This window comes from Phoca vitulina, unplaced genomic scaffold (assembly GCF_004348235.1).
Source record: "Phoca vitulina isolate PV1807 unplaced genomic scaffold, GSC_HSeal_1.0 scaffold22, whole genome shotgun sequence".
NCBI lineage: Eukaryota > Metazoa > Chordata > Mammalia > Carnivora > Phocidae > Phoca > Phoca vitulina.
Window position 1 is genome coordinate 7,513,561 of NW_022589725.1, and position 15,114 is coordinate 7,528,674.

Genomic DNA, 15,114 nt, shown 5'->3' on the forward strand with positions numbered 1-15,114 from the left:
AGTAACAAACTAAAAAAGACAGTATTGGATTTTAAGCCACGGAACAAAATATATATTCATGAATCCACACTGATGTATATAATAAATGAGGGAAAAAGGACAGTTCTTCCTTAGAGAAGATTCCATTTAATGAAGGAAAAAGGGAAAGAGAAAAGCATCAAGCAAACCCCTGAGTAAGTGCTGCAGACAAGATCCACTAAGGGATGCTAAAATTAGGAGGCAAAAGCTTGAAGGGAAGGGGAGTATCTGCAGTCTGAAAATATCTCCCCTAGATATTTACCAACTACCAACAAAGGGCAAGACAGTAACTTTAGGGGCAAAGCCTGGCACCTGAACCAAGGTTAACCTCGCCAGCAATCAGACATCAGCATCTCAAACCCCGTGATATGATGCACTGAGGAGGACACACCATTTCTGTGGTATTCTTTCCCAAAATCCACCAGCTCATTCTAACCATGAGAAAACATCACACAAATCCAAACTGAGAGGTGTTCTATCACATAAATGCCCAGCACTCTTCAAAAATATCAAGGTCCTGAAGGATGAGGAGGACAGACTGAGGAAACTCCCCCAGCCTAGAGAAGACTAGGGAGACATAACAACTCAATGCAATGTGAGGTCCTGGATCTTGGAACTAGAAAGGGACACCAGTGAGAACACTGAAGAGATGCGGAAGATCTGTAGCCCAGCGGCTGCACTGTACCAGTAGAGACGCCTGCTTTTGATTACTGCAGCAGGGGAAGTGGTGGGAGAGGTTTAAGGGAATTCTGTGTTATTTTTACAACTGTTCTGTTAGCCCAAAATTAGCTATAAATAATAGTTTAAAAAAACAACTGTAAGGGACAACATGTTTTAGATAATGTAGGTTTTTGCCATAAAAACTGTAAAGTTTCTCTCTCTTGATTAAATACATAACACAAAACACTACCAACCACACCAATCAACACAAAGGCAAAAACAGAACTACAAGAAATAATAGCTAAGATTCACAGACTACGTTATTAAGTGCCAGGAACTGTGCTGAGCACCTTGCATGCATAAGCCCATTTAATCCTCACAATATATCTATGAGGAAGGTAACAGCATCATCAACAATTTAGAGATAAGCAAACAAAGAGATCACAGAACTTGTCCAAGGACCTGGATAAAAATCTAGAGCTGGGATTTAAGCTCGGCAAACCACAGCCCTGCCACATAACCAGGACACAATTCTACCATCCAAAATAAAACGCACATACTTGTAGTCAATCTCTTAGTAACAGTGGTAAGCGAAAGAAAAAAAATTTCCATAATAAACAACCTGCCCATGAAGCCAGTCTCCTCGATACACCTGTGATTCAGACTCCTGCATGCTTATGACTGCTGACAGATGGAAATTTAAAGATGCTGCAAAAGCAGGAATAGTGTTGCTATCAAAAGGCAGTGGATGTCACGCTGAATTCCATCCTCACTCTTTTTAAGGGTCACCAAATCTGGTCTTCTCATTAAGGAGTGGGATAAGGAAGCACTCCATCAAAAACAACACGAATAAAAATTGTAGCAAAGAGCTTGTTTTCATAGTCCATTGTTTTGACAGTGCTCTGGGAAAAAATATCAGCTAGATTCCACAAATAGTTTGTGAAATTTCAAAACTGGTGTTTGGTGCCTCAGCATGCGGTACTTTTCCAAGGAAAGATGTTATATAAATCCAGCAAGACAGTGCGTTGAGAAAAAGCTGCTCCACATTCTTGCCGTGACCTTCAGCTCCTCAGCCTGTCGAATTTTCCTAGACTGTAACTCAAATTAGCGTCACAAGAAGTTGTGACGGTCTCAGAGAAGAAGAATGCGTGGTGAGGAAAGAAGGATGATCCTTCCATACAAGGGGCGGCAGGTATTCGGACCAATGATATAATCAACTATCACAATGACCTATTCATCAATTTCACCAGCAAAGCTTAGGAGATTCACTCTTCACCATTTATTCTCTTGTGCTTCTTTAATTTTGTACCATGTGAATGTATTCAAAAAACACAGTGCTTGTAAGAAAACACAGTTCCTTAAAAGCAGTTAAATTCAAATGTATATGCCCTCTCACCCAGCAACTCCATAACTACTGTATTTATTCTGTAAGTATACCTATACATGTGCAAAATTATATGCAAATTGATTCATTACATCACTGTGATAATACAAAACTGGAAACAACCTAAATGCCTATCAACTGGGAACTGGTAAAATAAATTATGTGCAATCTATGCAACTGAAAAATGATACATTAAGTGGGAAAAAAGACAAGGTACATTAAAGCATGTACAGATGCCACCTATTTGTGTTTTAAAAAGAGGAGATACACACACACACTTCTCTGTAAATGCAGTAAGAAAATCTCTGAGAAACTAATGACATCAGTTGCATCCACATAAAGGAAATGAGCATCAGAAGATAGGGCAGAAGAGAGATCTTTCTCTTTTTATGTCCTTTCGCATCTCTTGAATTTTAAACCATGTGAACCTATTAAATACTCTTCCAAAATTGAAAAAAAACTACCTTTATTCACTGCCGCTGGATCCTCAGACCCTGCTCTTTCGCCTCCAGGCCATTCTTTCCCTGGACTCGCCCCTCAGCAGGCCCCCTCTGTTCCCTGGCAGCTAAGCCTTGCTGGGGGAAATGACCAGATCGCCGTGCTGTACAGCATCTCGGATCCAAACATTTGCCACCCACCCCTGTCGGAGGATTCCACACACCGCCACCCCACCGCTACCGGGCCGGGCAGTGAAACCTGCCTTGTGCAATGAAATGTGAGCAGAAGTGCCACTTCCAGTCATAAGTTCTAAAACTTGAGCCATCTCCTAATCCTGCCATCTACCCCAAGACTCCCAAGCCCCAGATAAGAGCTGGGCCATCATCCTCGGTCCCAGGGACCACATGCAGCAGCCATCTTGGGTCGTCAACCTAAGAAGACCACATAGTAGGAGGAAGAAATAAACCTTTGTGTTCTTAAACCACTGAGATTTTCAGGTTCTTTGGTAACATAACATAGTTATGTTGAGCTGACTAAATAACCAGACAGACTTATTCCTTAACAAACAGACCACCTCACCTCATGTGGCCCATCTTTCAACCCGTTCTATGTTCCCTCCTCCACATCACTGCTCTCTAATGTCTTCAACTGTAAAAGGAAGGTAATGATAGTACCTGCTTCACACGGTCACTGAGGATTAAACGGATTAATATGTGCAAACTGACCACTTTACGTAGCACTTACTTATTACTTGCTTGACAATGACGATGGTGGTGGTACTGATTATTACTGCCTTCTGATACTCTCTCAGTAATTCAACATGGCCCCTGTTCCGTGTCTGTCTGTAAGAAGCAAGTAATGTGCTATGGTCCTTATACCACCTCACATGTTTCCCTCCAGGCCACCATGTGCTCCGCTGTCCTTTCTCTACTGCCGTCCATTCCCTTCTGCTTACTTTTCCCTAGCTGCACATTAGATCACCTGGGGACCTTTTAAGAAATACCATGTCTAGGCCACAGCCTAAATCCATTATTGGGTTGGGCAAAAGAAGCTGTATTATCTCTTTCTATAAGTTCAAAAACAGAATTAATCTATGGTGTTAGAAGCCAGAATGAGAGATACCCCTGTGTGTTGCACAGGAAGCAGGAAGAGAGGGCAGGAGACCAGAAGGGGACACAAGAGGACTTCTGGAGCTCTGGTAATGTTCTGTTCCATTTCTTGATCTGGGGACTGGTAAACATGTGTATTCACTTGTGAAAGTTTATCAAGCTGTACAATTATAAGCACTTTGCAATATACGTTTTATACTTCAATAAAAATCTACATTAAAAAGGAAAGAAAAACCTGCAATGACTCTCATCCTTGACCACTTACATATCATTCTTCACCCTCCAAGTCAAGGCTCGTAAGACACACTTTGACCCCACCCTGTCTTTCCACTCTTGCTGAGTCCCAGACACTTCTCACACCCCAGTATCTCTGACCACAATATTCCCTGGATGAGAACATCTTCCTGGCCAGCTCCCACTGGTCGTTCAAAGTCTACTTCAAATGTCATTTCTTTTACAAGGCCTTTCCTGATCCTTCTGTCCACCTCTGTCCACACCAGACAGCAGCTTGCCTTGTAACACGGGCTCCTTCCACAGCACCATGTAATTCTTTGGTAGTCCATTTTTATTTACAACTAGAGCAGTATTCATTCATTTCACCCTCCTCTTCAACTGTAACTACTTGAGGACAAAAACCAGGCATTATACCTCTTTGAAGGAGTCTCCACTGTTCCTTTCAGAGTATGGCTAGTCAATCATTATTTTGGAATTATAATAAATCAAAGATGACTACTACTTCGATGGTAATCCATCACAAGAGCCAAAAGCTGAATAAAAAATATCTAGTCGGGTTGAATATTTTCTCTCTGACAGAAGATCTTTAAAAAGCAAATTATAGTAAAGAGAGTTCTCAAGTTACAAAACCCTTCTGGCCAAATGTAAGTGCAAAGACACATATAAGTATATACTCACTTGTGGGATCTGCGTGCTTTTCCCACATCCCGTCTCTCCAACAATCACCACTGTCTGATAGTTTTCTACCAAGTATAATATATGATTCCTAAGCTGAAAAATAGAACCATACATTGTAAAGAGTCATACGTGTTCTCAAAAGATCTAAACAAAGATATTTAAACATTATGAAATGAGCTGTTTGCCAAAGGAAAGTAAATCTTAAAAAGAATTATCAAAATATATTTCCATCTCGCAGTGTCGGTGTCCATACAAGCTGAAACAAGTGCAATTGAGAGCAGTAACTTACCAAAATATACAATATACATACCCTTTAATTCAAAATTTTTACTTATAAGAAGTTATACTACAGACATACTAATAATATATATGAACAAAGAGGTATATACATAAGCATACTCACTGAAGTATTGTTTATAATAGCCAAAATTTCAGTCTAAATGTTCATCAACAGGGTTAAATCAGTTATGAAACACTCCAATAATGGAATATACTCAGGCGTTAAAAAGAACAAATATCTATTGGAAACAAAATGAGGGTTGCGGGGGGGAGGGGGCAGGTGGATGGGGTAACTGGGTGATGGACATTAAGAAGGGCATGTGATGTAATGAGCACTGGGTATTATGTAAGACTGATGAATCACTGAACTCTACCTCTGAAACTAGTAATACACTATATGTTAATTAACTGAATTTTAAAAAAAGAACAAATGGGGCGCCTGGGTGGCTCAGTTGGTTAAGCGACTGCCTTCGGCTCAGGTCATGATCCTGGAGTCCCTGGATCGAGTCCCGCATCGGGCTCCCTGCTCGGCAGGGAGTCTGCTTCTCCCTCTGACCCTCCCCCCTCTCATGTGCTTGCTCTCTCTCATTCTCTCTCTCTCAAATAAATAAATAAAAAAAAAAAAAAAATTTAAAAAAAAAAAAAAAATTTGTCTTAAACTTAGCTTTAAAAAAAAAAAAAAAAAAAAAAAAGAACAAATGTCTATTTGTCAAATGTCTATATGTTAATTGAATTTTAAAAAAAGAACAAATGTCTATCTGATATGGAATGGTCAACAAGATATGTTAAGGGAGGAACTCAAGGTGCAGAACAGTGTAAGTAATACACTACTATTTGTGTTTTTAAAGAAAGGATACATACATGCTATGTACAAGCTATCTTTACAGAAAATAAAACAAAACAAAAAACCGGTCATTGTATTATCTCCTGGAGCGGAAGAGGGTGGCCGGGGAGCAAGGATGTGAAGGAGACAGACCTTTACATTTTGTACAAATTATGTATTATCTAGTTACAAATTCTTTCATTTATTAACTGGGGGAAAAAAAGACAAAAAGAATATGCTTTCACCTCTACCTCTAAATCCAAGTTCGTAATAAAGCACCCAGAGGTTACACCTGTATTTCAACTGAGCCTTTCTTTACCATTCAGTGTGAGCAGAAAACTGAAGAGATGATTCCAACATCCTATCTACTTAGCCCCCTAGTATATTTTTGTACCCACATGTGCTGAAAGACGCACTTGGTCTGGAAAGTCATGAAGGTATTCCATCAATACCTGGTCTGGAATGAAGTAAACCCTGATGAGTTCCCCCACTCTGACTACTGCTCGGCCCGTCTGATTAGGCACCGACAACGTGATGAGGACTGGGAGAGCGAACATGCTGCCTCACTGCCTCACTAAAGTATTGGCTGCTTTGGGGTTTTGAATCTGGCATTATTTGGGGTCTAAATATATAGTTCTCACATTTTAGTGTGAAACCCTCTTAGGATATTTGTTAAAAATGAAGATTCCTAGCCCTATTCCCAGGGTTTCTGATTCAGTAGGATTACGTTGGGGCCCAGGAATCTGCATTTCTCAAGCCCCCACAGCAGATCCTGCTGCAGGTGGTCTATAATGACTAGTCTAGACACTCTTTTGTCAGTTGCCTGGACTTGGTGCTTTCTTTCGTTTTGGCTAGGGGAAGGTGAAAGGTTTGGGATCTTTGCAGGTATTTTATGAATGTAGATCCAACAGTGGGTGGGTGGATGGATAGATGGATAGACGGATGGATGGTGGATGGTCAAGGAAAACTAGAAAGACAATCTGAATACAGACAGAAACAAGATAAGGCATTCCAGGAAAGGGAAATAACATAAGCAAAAGGAAGAAGACGGAAACAAGCAAACAATACAAACTCTATTCCAGGGGCATCATAAGAGCCCACAAAAGGCTCCAGGTGTAGTTTGGAAATGAGTTATGAGACGGGTAGTCCAGGCTTCCCTAGCAGAGCTACGGTCTGGACCGTCCCTGGGGCGCTGGCTGGGCTGTCAGTGCTGCACCAGACGAGACTGAGCAGAAGAAAACTGAAGGCAGTAACTCACATTTCACATACTAGATAGGAAGGGCTGCACACGAAGAAGGTCCAACGTGTAACATTCCAGAGAGACATGACAAGATTTCCAGTCTGGAGACTGCAAAAATGACAGTAGCGCCCACAGGCGCAAGCAGAGAAATGGACAAGGGCTGGTGCGGAGGAGGGAACTGAGCTTCAGGGAGGCGGTGTGTAAAGGAGTGAGAGGACCACCTTCCATAGCAATGTCCAAGCCCCAGCAAGAATGCCAGCCTACGGGAGGTGGTCAAGAAGGCTGCCTTATAATGGCAGCAGGAAAAAGAGAGGAACTTTAAATTTATTGCCCCTTTAGTTTCAATTTCTGTCTTTAAAGCTACTTTTAGTTTTAATGGGGGAGGGGTTGGTGAATGGGTCCCTTTCACCCTTTTCATCTCCTAGATTTATCTTTAACATCTCATGAGTGCCTAACTATGCTTAAATTCTGTTTTGCTTTTTACCAATAACCCATACAATTTTAATTTCCATCAATGTTAAACCTTGATTACTTTTTCATTTGTTTCATTTATGGTATCTTGTAAGTTCAGCTGGACGATGAAAAACAGTCAAGGAAAGGCCAAAATTAAATACTTGGTAAATAGTAATTATCTGTGTACTTGAATACTTACAATATGTCAGGTACTTTGCTAAATGCTCCATGTGGATGATCTCATCTGGGCCTCATAACAATCCAATGAGGCAGGTGCTATTAGTCCCATATTACAGATAAAAACACAGAAGCTCAGATGGTGAAGCAAGGTCACACAGCACAAAAACAATGAAGCTCGGGTTTGAGCTCTAAAGTCTAGCTCCAGAATCTTGATACTTCACCGGAGCTCAAACTATGTCCCTCAACAGTGAGGCAGCAATGGTGAACCTATAATCTTATCTCCTGAGGGGCAAACCGGTTTACATTCACACATATTGGATGAGGTTAATCACCTGAGGGAGAAACCCAGAAATGTCAGTGAGTGACTAAAATGTTTGGGGCCACATAACACTCTAATCTAGGTGACTTGGCTAAGTTAAGAAGGATTCTGTTTCGAATCCATTTGGAGAAAGCACATATCAATAGAAGAGGAATGATTAGCACAGTCTAGACAAAGAGACTCCCTTAGTGTGAGAACTTGGCAGCTCTCCCCCAGCACTGTCCAGGAGAAAGAGAGCGAGCCACGGGTGCTGGTGGCCACATCTACTCGGGTCATTCCAGGGGCATCACGTGAGGCTGGGAGAGCACGTCGCCCTTCATTGGGGGCTATATGAAACATTCTTCAGCTCTATCTAAATGGCCTTTGGCCTAGAGCTCACTTCCTGATTGCAATCTGGCTTCCCATGTGGTCTTTTTTTTTTTTTAATAAATAATCTAATTTTATTTATTGAACTGATATAATGTAGAAGTTGTGATTACTTCATGATGAAAGGTTTTATATTTGGCATACTAAAAATATATTAAAGCACTACTATATGACAGATACTGTGCTATAGCTTTTTTTTTTTTTAAAGATTTTATTTATTTATTTGAGAGAGAGTGAGAGAGAGAGCATGAGGGCAGAGGGTCAGAGGGAGAAGTAGACTCCCCGCTGAGCCAGGAGCCCGATGCGGGACTCGATCCCGAGACTCCAGGATCATGACCTGAGCTGAAGGCAGTCGCTTAACCAACTGAGCCATCCAGGTGCCCCTTCCCATGTGGTCTTGGCAACAGGGAGAAAAGTGAGCCCATGGACCATGTCTGTCTGCACTGGAGAACGACGGTTATAAACAAATGTATTCCGAATTCTAGTTCATGCTTTGGTCTCTTGTGAGATGAACATACGTCCATTTCATGAGACCAATAAAATCAAATGCTGGATGTGCACACAGTACATAATAAGCACCCAAATCCCGTCACTGTGTCAGTGGGAGTTAACTTCTTCCACAGAAACTTCCTCAGATGTCCAATTAGTCTTGTTTAAAGAAATTCGCCTTTAAAAAGAAAGCTAACATTGGCCATACACTGGTAATCTGTTGAAGTTGGAGGCACAGCAGTTCATTGTGCTGTTTTCTCTACTCTTCTGTATGTCTGAATTTGTCCATAATCGAAAAGCAAAGAGAGGGAAAAAGAATGTCATTCCATCTCTTCCAGGTTTTCTTTTTTTTTTTTTTTTTTTAAGATTTTATTTATTTGATAGAGACACAGCAAGAGAGGGAACACAAGCAGGAGGAGTGGGAGAGGGAGAAGCAGGCTTCCCGCAGAGCAGGGAGCCCAATACGGGGCTCGATCCCAGGACCCTGGGATCATGACCTGAGCCGAAAGCAGATGCTTAACGACTGAGCCACCCAGGCGCCCCTCTTCCAGGTTTTCAATTTGTAACAACATCTAACTAAAAAAACCGTTAAGGACTTTCAAGATTTATATGGTTAAGCAACACACACATATTTTGAGGTTCATTCCCTCAGATAAGGGCAGCTCCGAGCTCACTGTGTCCTACAGAGTCGTTAAGAGTAAGAGGACAGGGCGCCTGGGTGGCTCAGTTGGTTAAGCGACTGCCTTCGGCTCAGGTCATGATCCTGGAGTCCCTGGATCGAGTCCCGCATCGGGCTCCCTGCTCGGCAGGGAGCCTGCTTCTCCCTCTGACCCTCCCCCCTCTCATGTGCTCTCTCTCTCTCTCTCATTCTGTCTCAAATAAATAAATAAAATCTTTAAAAAAAAAAAAAAGAGTAAGAGGACACGATTCACTTCAGGACCCAGTCTAAGGCCACCGCGCACGGCTTCAGGCCGACCGACTGCCCAGGCTTGTTTAGTGTACCTTGAACACCGGCAGCTTCTGCCTCTGCTGCTCTATAGAAAAGGCGGCATAGGGATTGTAGACAACGGGTGGTGCAGAGTCTTCAGCCAGACTCTGTCTCTCTTCAGAGATGCTGACACCTGGTCCCTCTGTACCTGTAACAGAAATGCTTTTTTCAGATTCTCTGATGCAACCAATGGACAGAAAAATGTGCAGACTTTACAAATTCCAAGGTGAAGATACAACACAAGCAATGCATTTTACCTCAAACTACTAGAAGATACTAAACTTTAACTTCAGGAAAGCATCTAGGAAAGGACCTGCGAGAATACAAAAATCTCCCCTACAAGCTTCACCGCAGCATCAAGGACAGAGAGGAGAGGCCCACTGGGCTCCAAACCGGCCACTCATAACTGTATTCCAGAGGACAATGTTTTCAGGTCTGGCCCCGACATATTACTACTAATTACTCTAATTACTCCTCCTACAAGTGACAGAAACCCAATGGGAACGGGCTGAGGTGCAGGAACATGCTACTGCAGGACGGCAGCAAGGCCGGGGACGCAAATGCTGCCTTGGCTTGCTCCTTCTCTCATCTCAGCGCCTCTCCACCAGCTCCTTTCGATCCCTAAGTTTGGATTCTCAGTGGGAGCTGGAATCAAGGCTGCTCAGGCTCACAACTCCCCACCCTCCATTCGCTCCCCAACAAGGACTGAATGCAAGAGATGCCACAGGGAACACTCCAGATGCTAGGTCCTACCCTCGTGCGGCTTACTTGCTTCTTTCACTCCTCCTCCCATAACACAGTTTTGTCCATAAGGTGGTAATACGTGCTAAAGAGAAAGTAAAAGACTCAGCAAGGGGGGCTGGGAGTCCCCGGTGTGTGTGTGGTCTGTGGTCTGGAGGCGGGGGAAGGCTCCTCTTCCCCCAGCTTAGGTCCAATGCCCAGCCTGATCCAACCAACCATGGCCAGTGGAGCGGGATGCGGGAGACGGCAGCCCCCATTTTGAATCACAGAACTGGAGTGGTTGGGTGTGAAGTACCATTCCAAGAAACCACCGTGCTGAGCAAATTAAACAACAGCTTTCCACAATGCTGGCTTGGTGAGAACAATGACAAACTGGTGCTCAGGACAGTGAAGAATAGGGAAGCCATATCTCATCATGTAAAACTCTTCAGGTACCATGAATTTTAGCCTTTGAAGGAAAATGCCTTAAGAGGAACATGGGTTCAATTTTTACAATCAGCTTCCAGAACTTTTCGTGCCAATTTGTTTGTGTAGGCCTTGGACAGAACTAAGAGTAATAAGCGACACACGGTTTGGAATTCAACAGGACACAAGGAAGCTATTTTCAAAAGCTAGGGCTGTTGAGCGCTGGGGTGTAATGCCTTTGTGAATCTTAAAAACCTCCCCTGGAAGTTCAAACACAGGCCACACAGCCTTCTGCTGGGGGCACTATAGGAGTGATTACCCCAAACTATCATCTCCCAGATCTTCTGAACTCAGAGTCTGATGCCATGTGAAATTACAGGGGCTTTATGACAAGCACCTTTAGCCCAGTGATTTATTTTTACATTTTTTGGAGGTCCCAAACCCCTTGACAATCTAATAAAGGCTATGGACCCCTCTCCTGAAAAATACATCAGAATATAATGTATCAGGACAGAAAATGCTCGTGGTCCATAGACCCCCTAGAGCTAAGTTTAGAGTCACTGTCACAGATCTCTAATCCCTTTTCCACTTATTTCTAGGAACATAGTTGTGTTCCAGAGGTCCAAGACTGCCGAAAATCATTTAAGTGGGGCACTGCTATATTGTTTTTGCCAAAATGCTGACATTCCTTTCAACAAGATAAAAGATAGAACAGGACCTGGAACAAAGCCTGTGCTCAAAGAGGCAGGTCTCCTTTCCTTTCTTCCCTTATTATTGCCACATCTACATAACTTCTTGTAACCCTTCCCCAAGAAAACTGCTGCAAAGAATAGTTCATCCTCATCCGCTCTGTTTTTGTCACAAATTCCCTCCTTTTCAAAACACGTTTTAAACCTTTCCAGCCTGTCTTAGCAATAGCATTGCTCCTGCAAGGTCTCTTGCTTCCTCCCACACCAGGGTTTAATCTACCCAGGTGTCTTCTTTACTACCCCTCCCCTCCCTGTCTCTAGCCTACAGCCAAGTCCACCTCAGTATATTCTGTCATGAGATGTTTTACAAGAGCTAATGTCAATCAATAAGGAGTATGTCTCCTTACAAAAGACTTCATTCAGCCAAACCAGGACTGCCTCCCTTCTACATACATCCCACGGTCCATTCTGACTGCCTATGGTTGCCTTTCCCTCGGGAACATTCTCCATACTTAAGGGAGTAACAAGTTTGTAATCCTGCAAACCACAAATGCCTTCATTTCTCCATCTACAAAACAAGGCTGACAACAGCACCCCCACCCACCACCCAGCACTCCCTCTAATTTCAATTTTTTCAATTCAGTTTTTCAATTTGAGTGATGCCCCATTAGTGGGTTATGAAATGAATGCAGTGGGGTCATGACCAGCATTTTTTTTTTTAATAATGAACTAGAAACAGAATAGCATTATCTCCTGCTTCACCCCAAAACGTACCCTATCACTTAACACCATCTCGCTACTCAATTACTTTGGTTTTTTGGACATTCCTGAGGCACACATCCCACTTTGCCTTGGTCAGGCTGCTCTCTTTGCCCAGAGCTCCATACCCCTACCTCTCCAAGGAACAAAACCTTATTTGTGCCTCACTGTTCACCTCAAAAATATCACTATCTTTATGAAGTATTTCTTATCTACACATTCAATCTTTCCCTCTCTTCTCTACCTTTATGTAATTCTAATAGTTAATATGTATCTAGTACTAAGAGCTTTACATGTATTCTCATTTAATCCTCACAACAATCCTTTGGGTAGGGGCGCCTGGGTGGCTCAGTAGGGTTAAGCGTCTGCCTTCGGCTCAGGTCATGATCTCAGCGTCCTGGGATCGAGCCCCGTATGGGGCTCCGTGCTCAGCAGGGAGCCTGCTTCTCCCTCTCCCTCTGCCTGCCTGCCTGTCTGCCTACTTGTGATCTCTGTCTCCCTGTCAAATAAATAAATAAAATCTTTAAAAAAAAACAAAAACAATCCTTTGGGTAGGTGTTGTTCTGTCCAATTCACAGATAAGGTCACTGAGATTCTGAGCATTTAAGTGACTTTGCCAAGTCACCAGGCTAGTAAATATGGCAGTCAAGGATAGCTTTACAGTCTGACTTGTAGAACCTATCCCCCTTACCACCCCCTTACCACCACTTCTTTCTGCCTCATTCATAATATCTCTTCTAAAGGATATCTAACTTTATATCATAACTGAGACAGAGAGAGAAAGAAAGAATAAATCTTGAGAGCAGAGCAGCAGCCTGGTCATCTATATTTGCCGCCTGATCACAAGGTTAGGCGCTCAATAAGTATACCCTCAACAAAGGAACTAAATAATGGAATAGAACTCTCCGAGTAACCCCATGTTCTTTAGCCAAAATAGTATCCTCTTCTGATTTGCAACAATTCATTCATGCCTTTATTATACTTAACACTTTGACCTGTTATTAAAGGCTTGAATAAGTAAAATAGAGGGTATTTCATCACCTAATGAGATCTTAGTTCTGGCTGCAAATAAAATTCAGGATGGATAACTGGCTAATGATTTGAAATACTGAATAAAACTGTCATTAAGGGACAAACTACAGATTTTTGAAAAGAATTAACACATCCCTTGCTTGGGCTTATCTCCCACATCAAGTATATGCATGGTTAGCATCTCAGGGCAAAACTTTAAAATACCATTTAAAAGTTTTCCCCTATTACCTTCTCCGTCTCATTTTACTTTTGCTGCAATATACTTTGCACACCCAGACCTGCAGAGGTGCAAGTGGTGGAAAAACGTAAGCTGGTTAACTGTTAAGAAACTTTTGTTTTTCACAAGAAACTGACGGAAGGGGAGGAAGTAAGGCATCTAGCAGGATCTGGCAAGTACACATTCAATAAAATCCTGATTAATGAAGAAACAAAACACATCAAGCAAAGCATTTTGTGACTAACATTCGTGTTTCCCCGACAGAGGGAAGTGGGTGACAGCCAATACGAAGGAGGGTGGTCACTTTCTGGTAGACACTCGAGATGGGCAAGAATTACCCTAAAACAAAATAAGGCACTTTCCCTTTTTTATGAGCACTTACTCTGGGGTCAGACAAGGCGCCGTACTCGTTATTCAAGCCCACAGGATAACTATTACTCTACCCATTTCACAGGTAAGGAGGCTAGGGCTCAGAAAAATTAAGTGACTTGCCCAAAGGAACTCTGCTACTATAGGGCACAGCCGAAAAGTCGAACCCAGGCAACCCGATTCCACAGCTTGAGCTCCTAAACCCTGAGCAGCACCGCCCGTCCGGCCCCAGCGTAGCCCCAGGGCGGTAACAGGACACGCGTGGGCGCTTCAGCGCTTCCCCAGCGTTGGGCAAGGCAGGGATCACGAGTGAGGAAAACGAGGCCCGGGGAAGCTGAGACTCGAACAAGGTCACACAGAGAGTTTCTGCCCAGGCTGGGGGCGGACGCCCGAATCTGTCGGGACCACCGTGGGCGCCTGAGCCGCAGAGCCCACCAGCTCTGAGGCGGCGGTGGCCAGCCCGCCGAGGTCAGGCCTGTGAGCAGGTCCGCAGGCCCCAGGGCGCCGGCTGCCGAGCCAAGACCAAAGTCAGGCCGCCGCATCTGCCCAACGTTTCTCTAAGGGCCTTACCGGGTCGCCAGAACTTCACCGGTCCCAAGGGCGCAGCCATGCTGGGGTGAAAGGTCACGAGGGAGACTCCACCCCTCCGTTGCGCGTGAGCCCCCGGAGGGGCCGGGGGGCGTGGCCCGCGAGGAGCCTCGGCCCAGGAGGCTTCCTCGGAGTTACGGCCACGCCCCCGTGGTCGCCACCGCCCCCCAGCCACGTGACCTACGGCGGTCTCCAAGAGCGCTCCGGCCCCGCGCGCTGACCACGTGACCGGCCCCGCCATATTGGGGAAAGAGGGCGGCGTTCGCCGAGCTTTTCAGTGTGGTGTGTGAGGGTTCCAGGTGGCCCTTCCAGGAGCACGGCGTGGGCCGGCTGTCGGCCGTTCGCCCCCGGAAGGGCAAGCTTTGGGAGAAAATTGGTGGCACGGGAGTCCTGTGGCTGCCAGCGGCACGCGGAGAGCACAGAGATAATGCGTCCCAAATTAACTGCTAAATAAATACTGATTGTGTTACAGGCTGCCCCAGCTAGACAGTTTCTCTTTCAGTCTTCTCCATGTTGTCAAATGAAGGTTAATAGTAACTACCTCGTGGGTTTGCTGGTCCAGTAAATAATTATTGGGAGCCCACTGTATGCCCGGGACCTGTAGTTTCAGCGCCTTAATACAACATCTGTCCAAGGAGGGGGCGAGGGTGAATAGT

At 44.0% G+C, this 15,114-nt stretch overlaps 1 protein-coding gene across 4 annotated transcripts in view; it reads right to left on the reverse strand.

Moving 5' to 3' along the window:
* DHX35 (DEAH-box helicase 35) overlaps positions 1–14,546 on the reverse strand; it is a 65,673-nt gene extending 51,127 nt beyond the window's left edge. For 3 of the 4 annotated variants that reach the window (XM_032419340.1, XM_032419342.1, XM_032419341.1), the window contains exons 1-3: positions 14,441–14,546; positions 9,673–9,806; positions 4,522–4,614 (exon numbers count right to left, since the gene is read on the reverse strand). In XM_032419340.1, coding sequence (XP_032275231.1) covers positions 4,522–4,614; positions 9,673–9,806; positions 14,441–14,480 — 267 coding nt within the window. In that variant the 5' untranslated portion in view covers positions 14,481–14,546. The other variant, XM_032419343.1, reaches the window with a different exon arrangement.
* Positions 14,547–15,114: the final 568 nt, after the last annotated feature.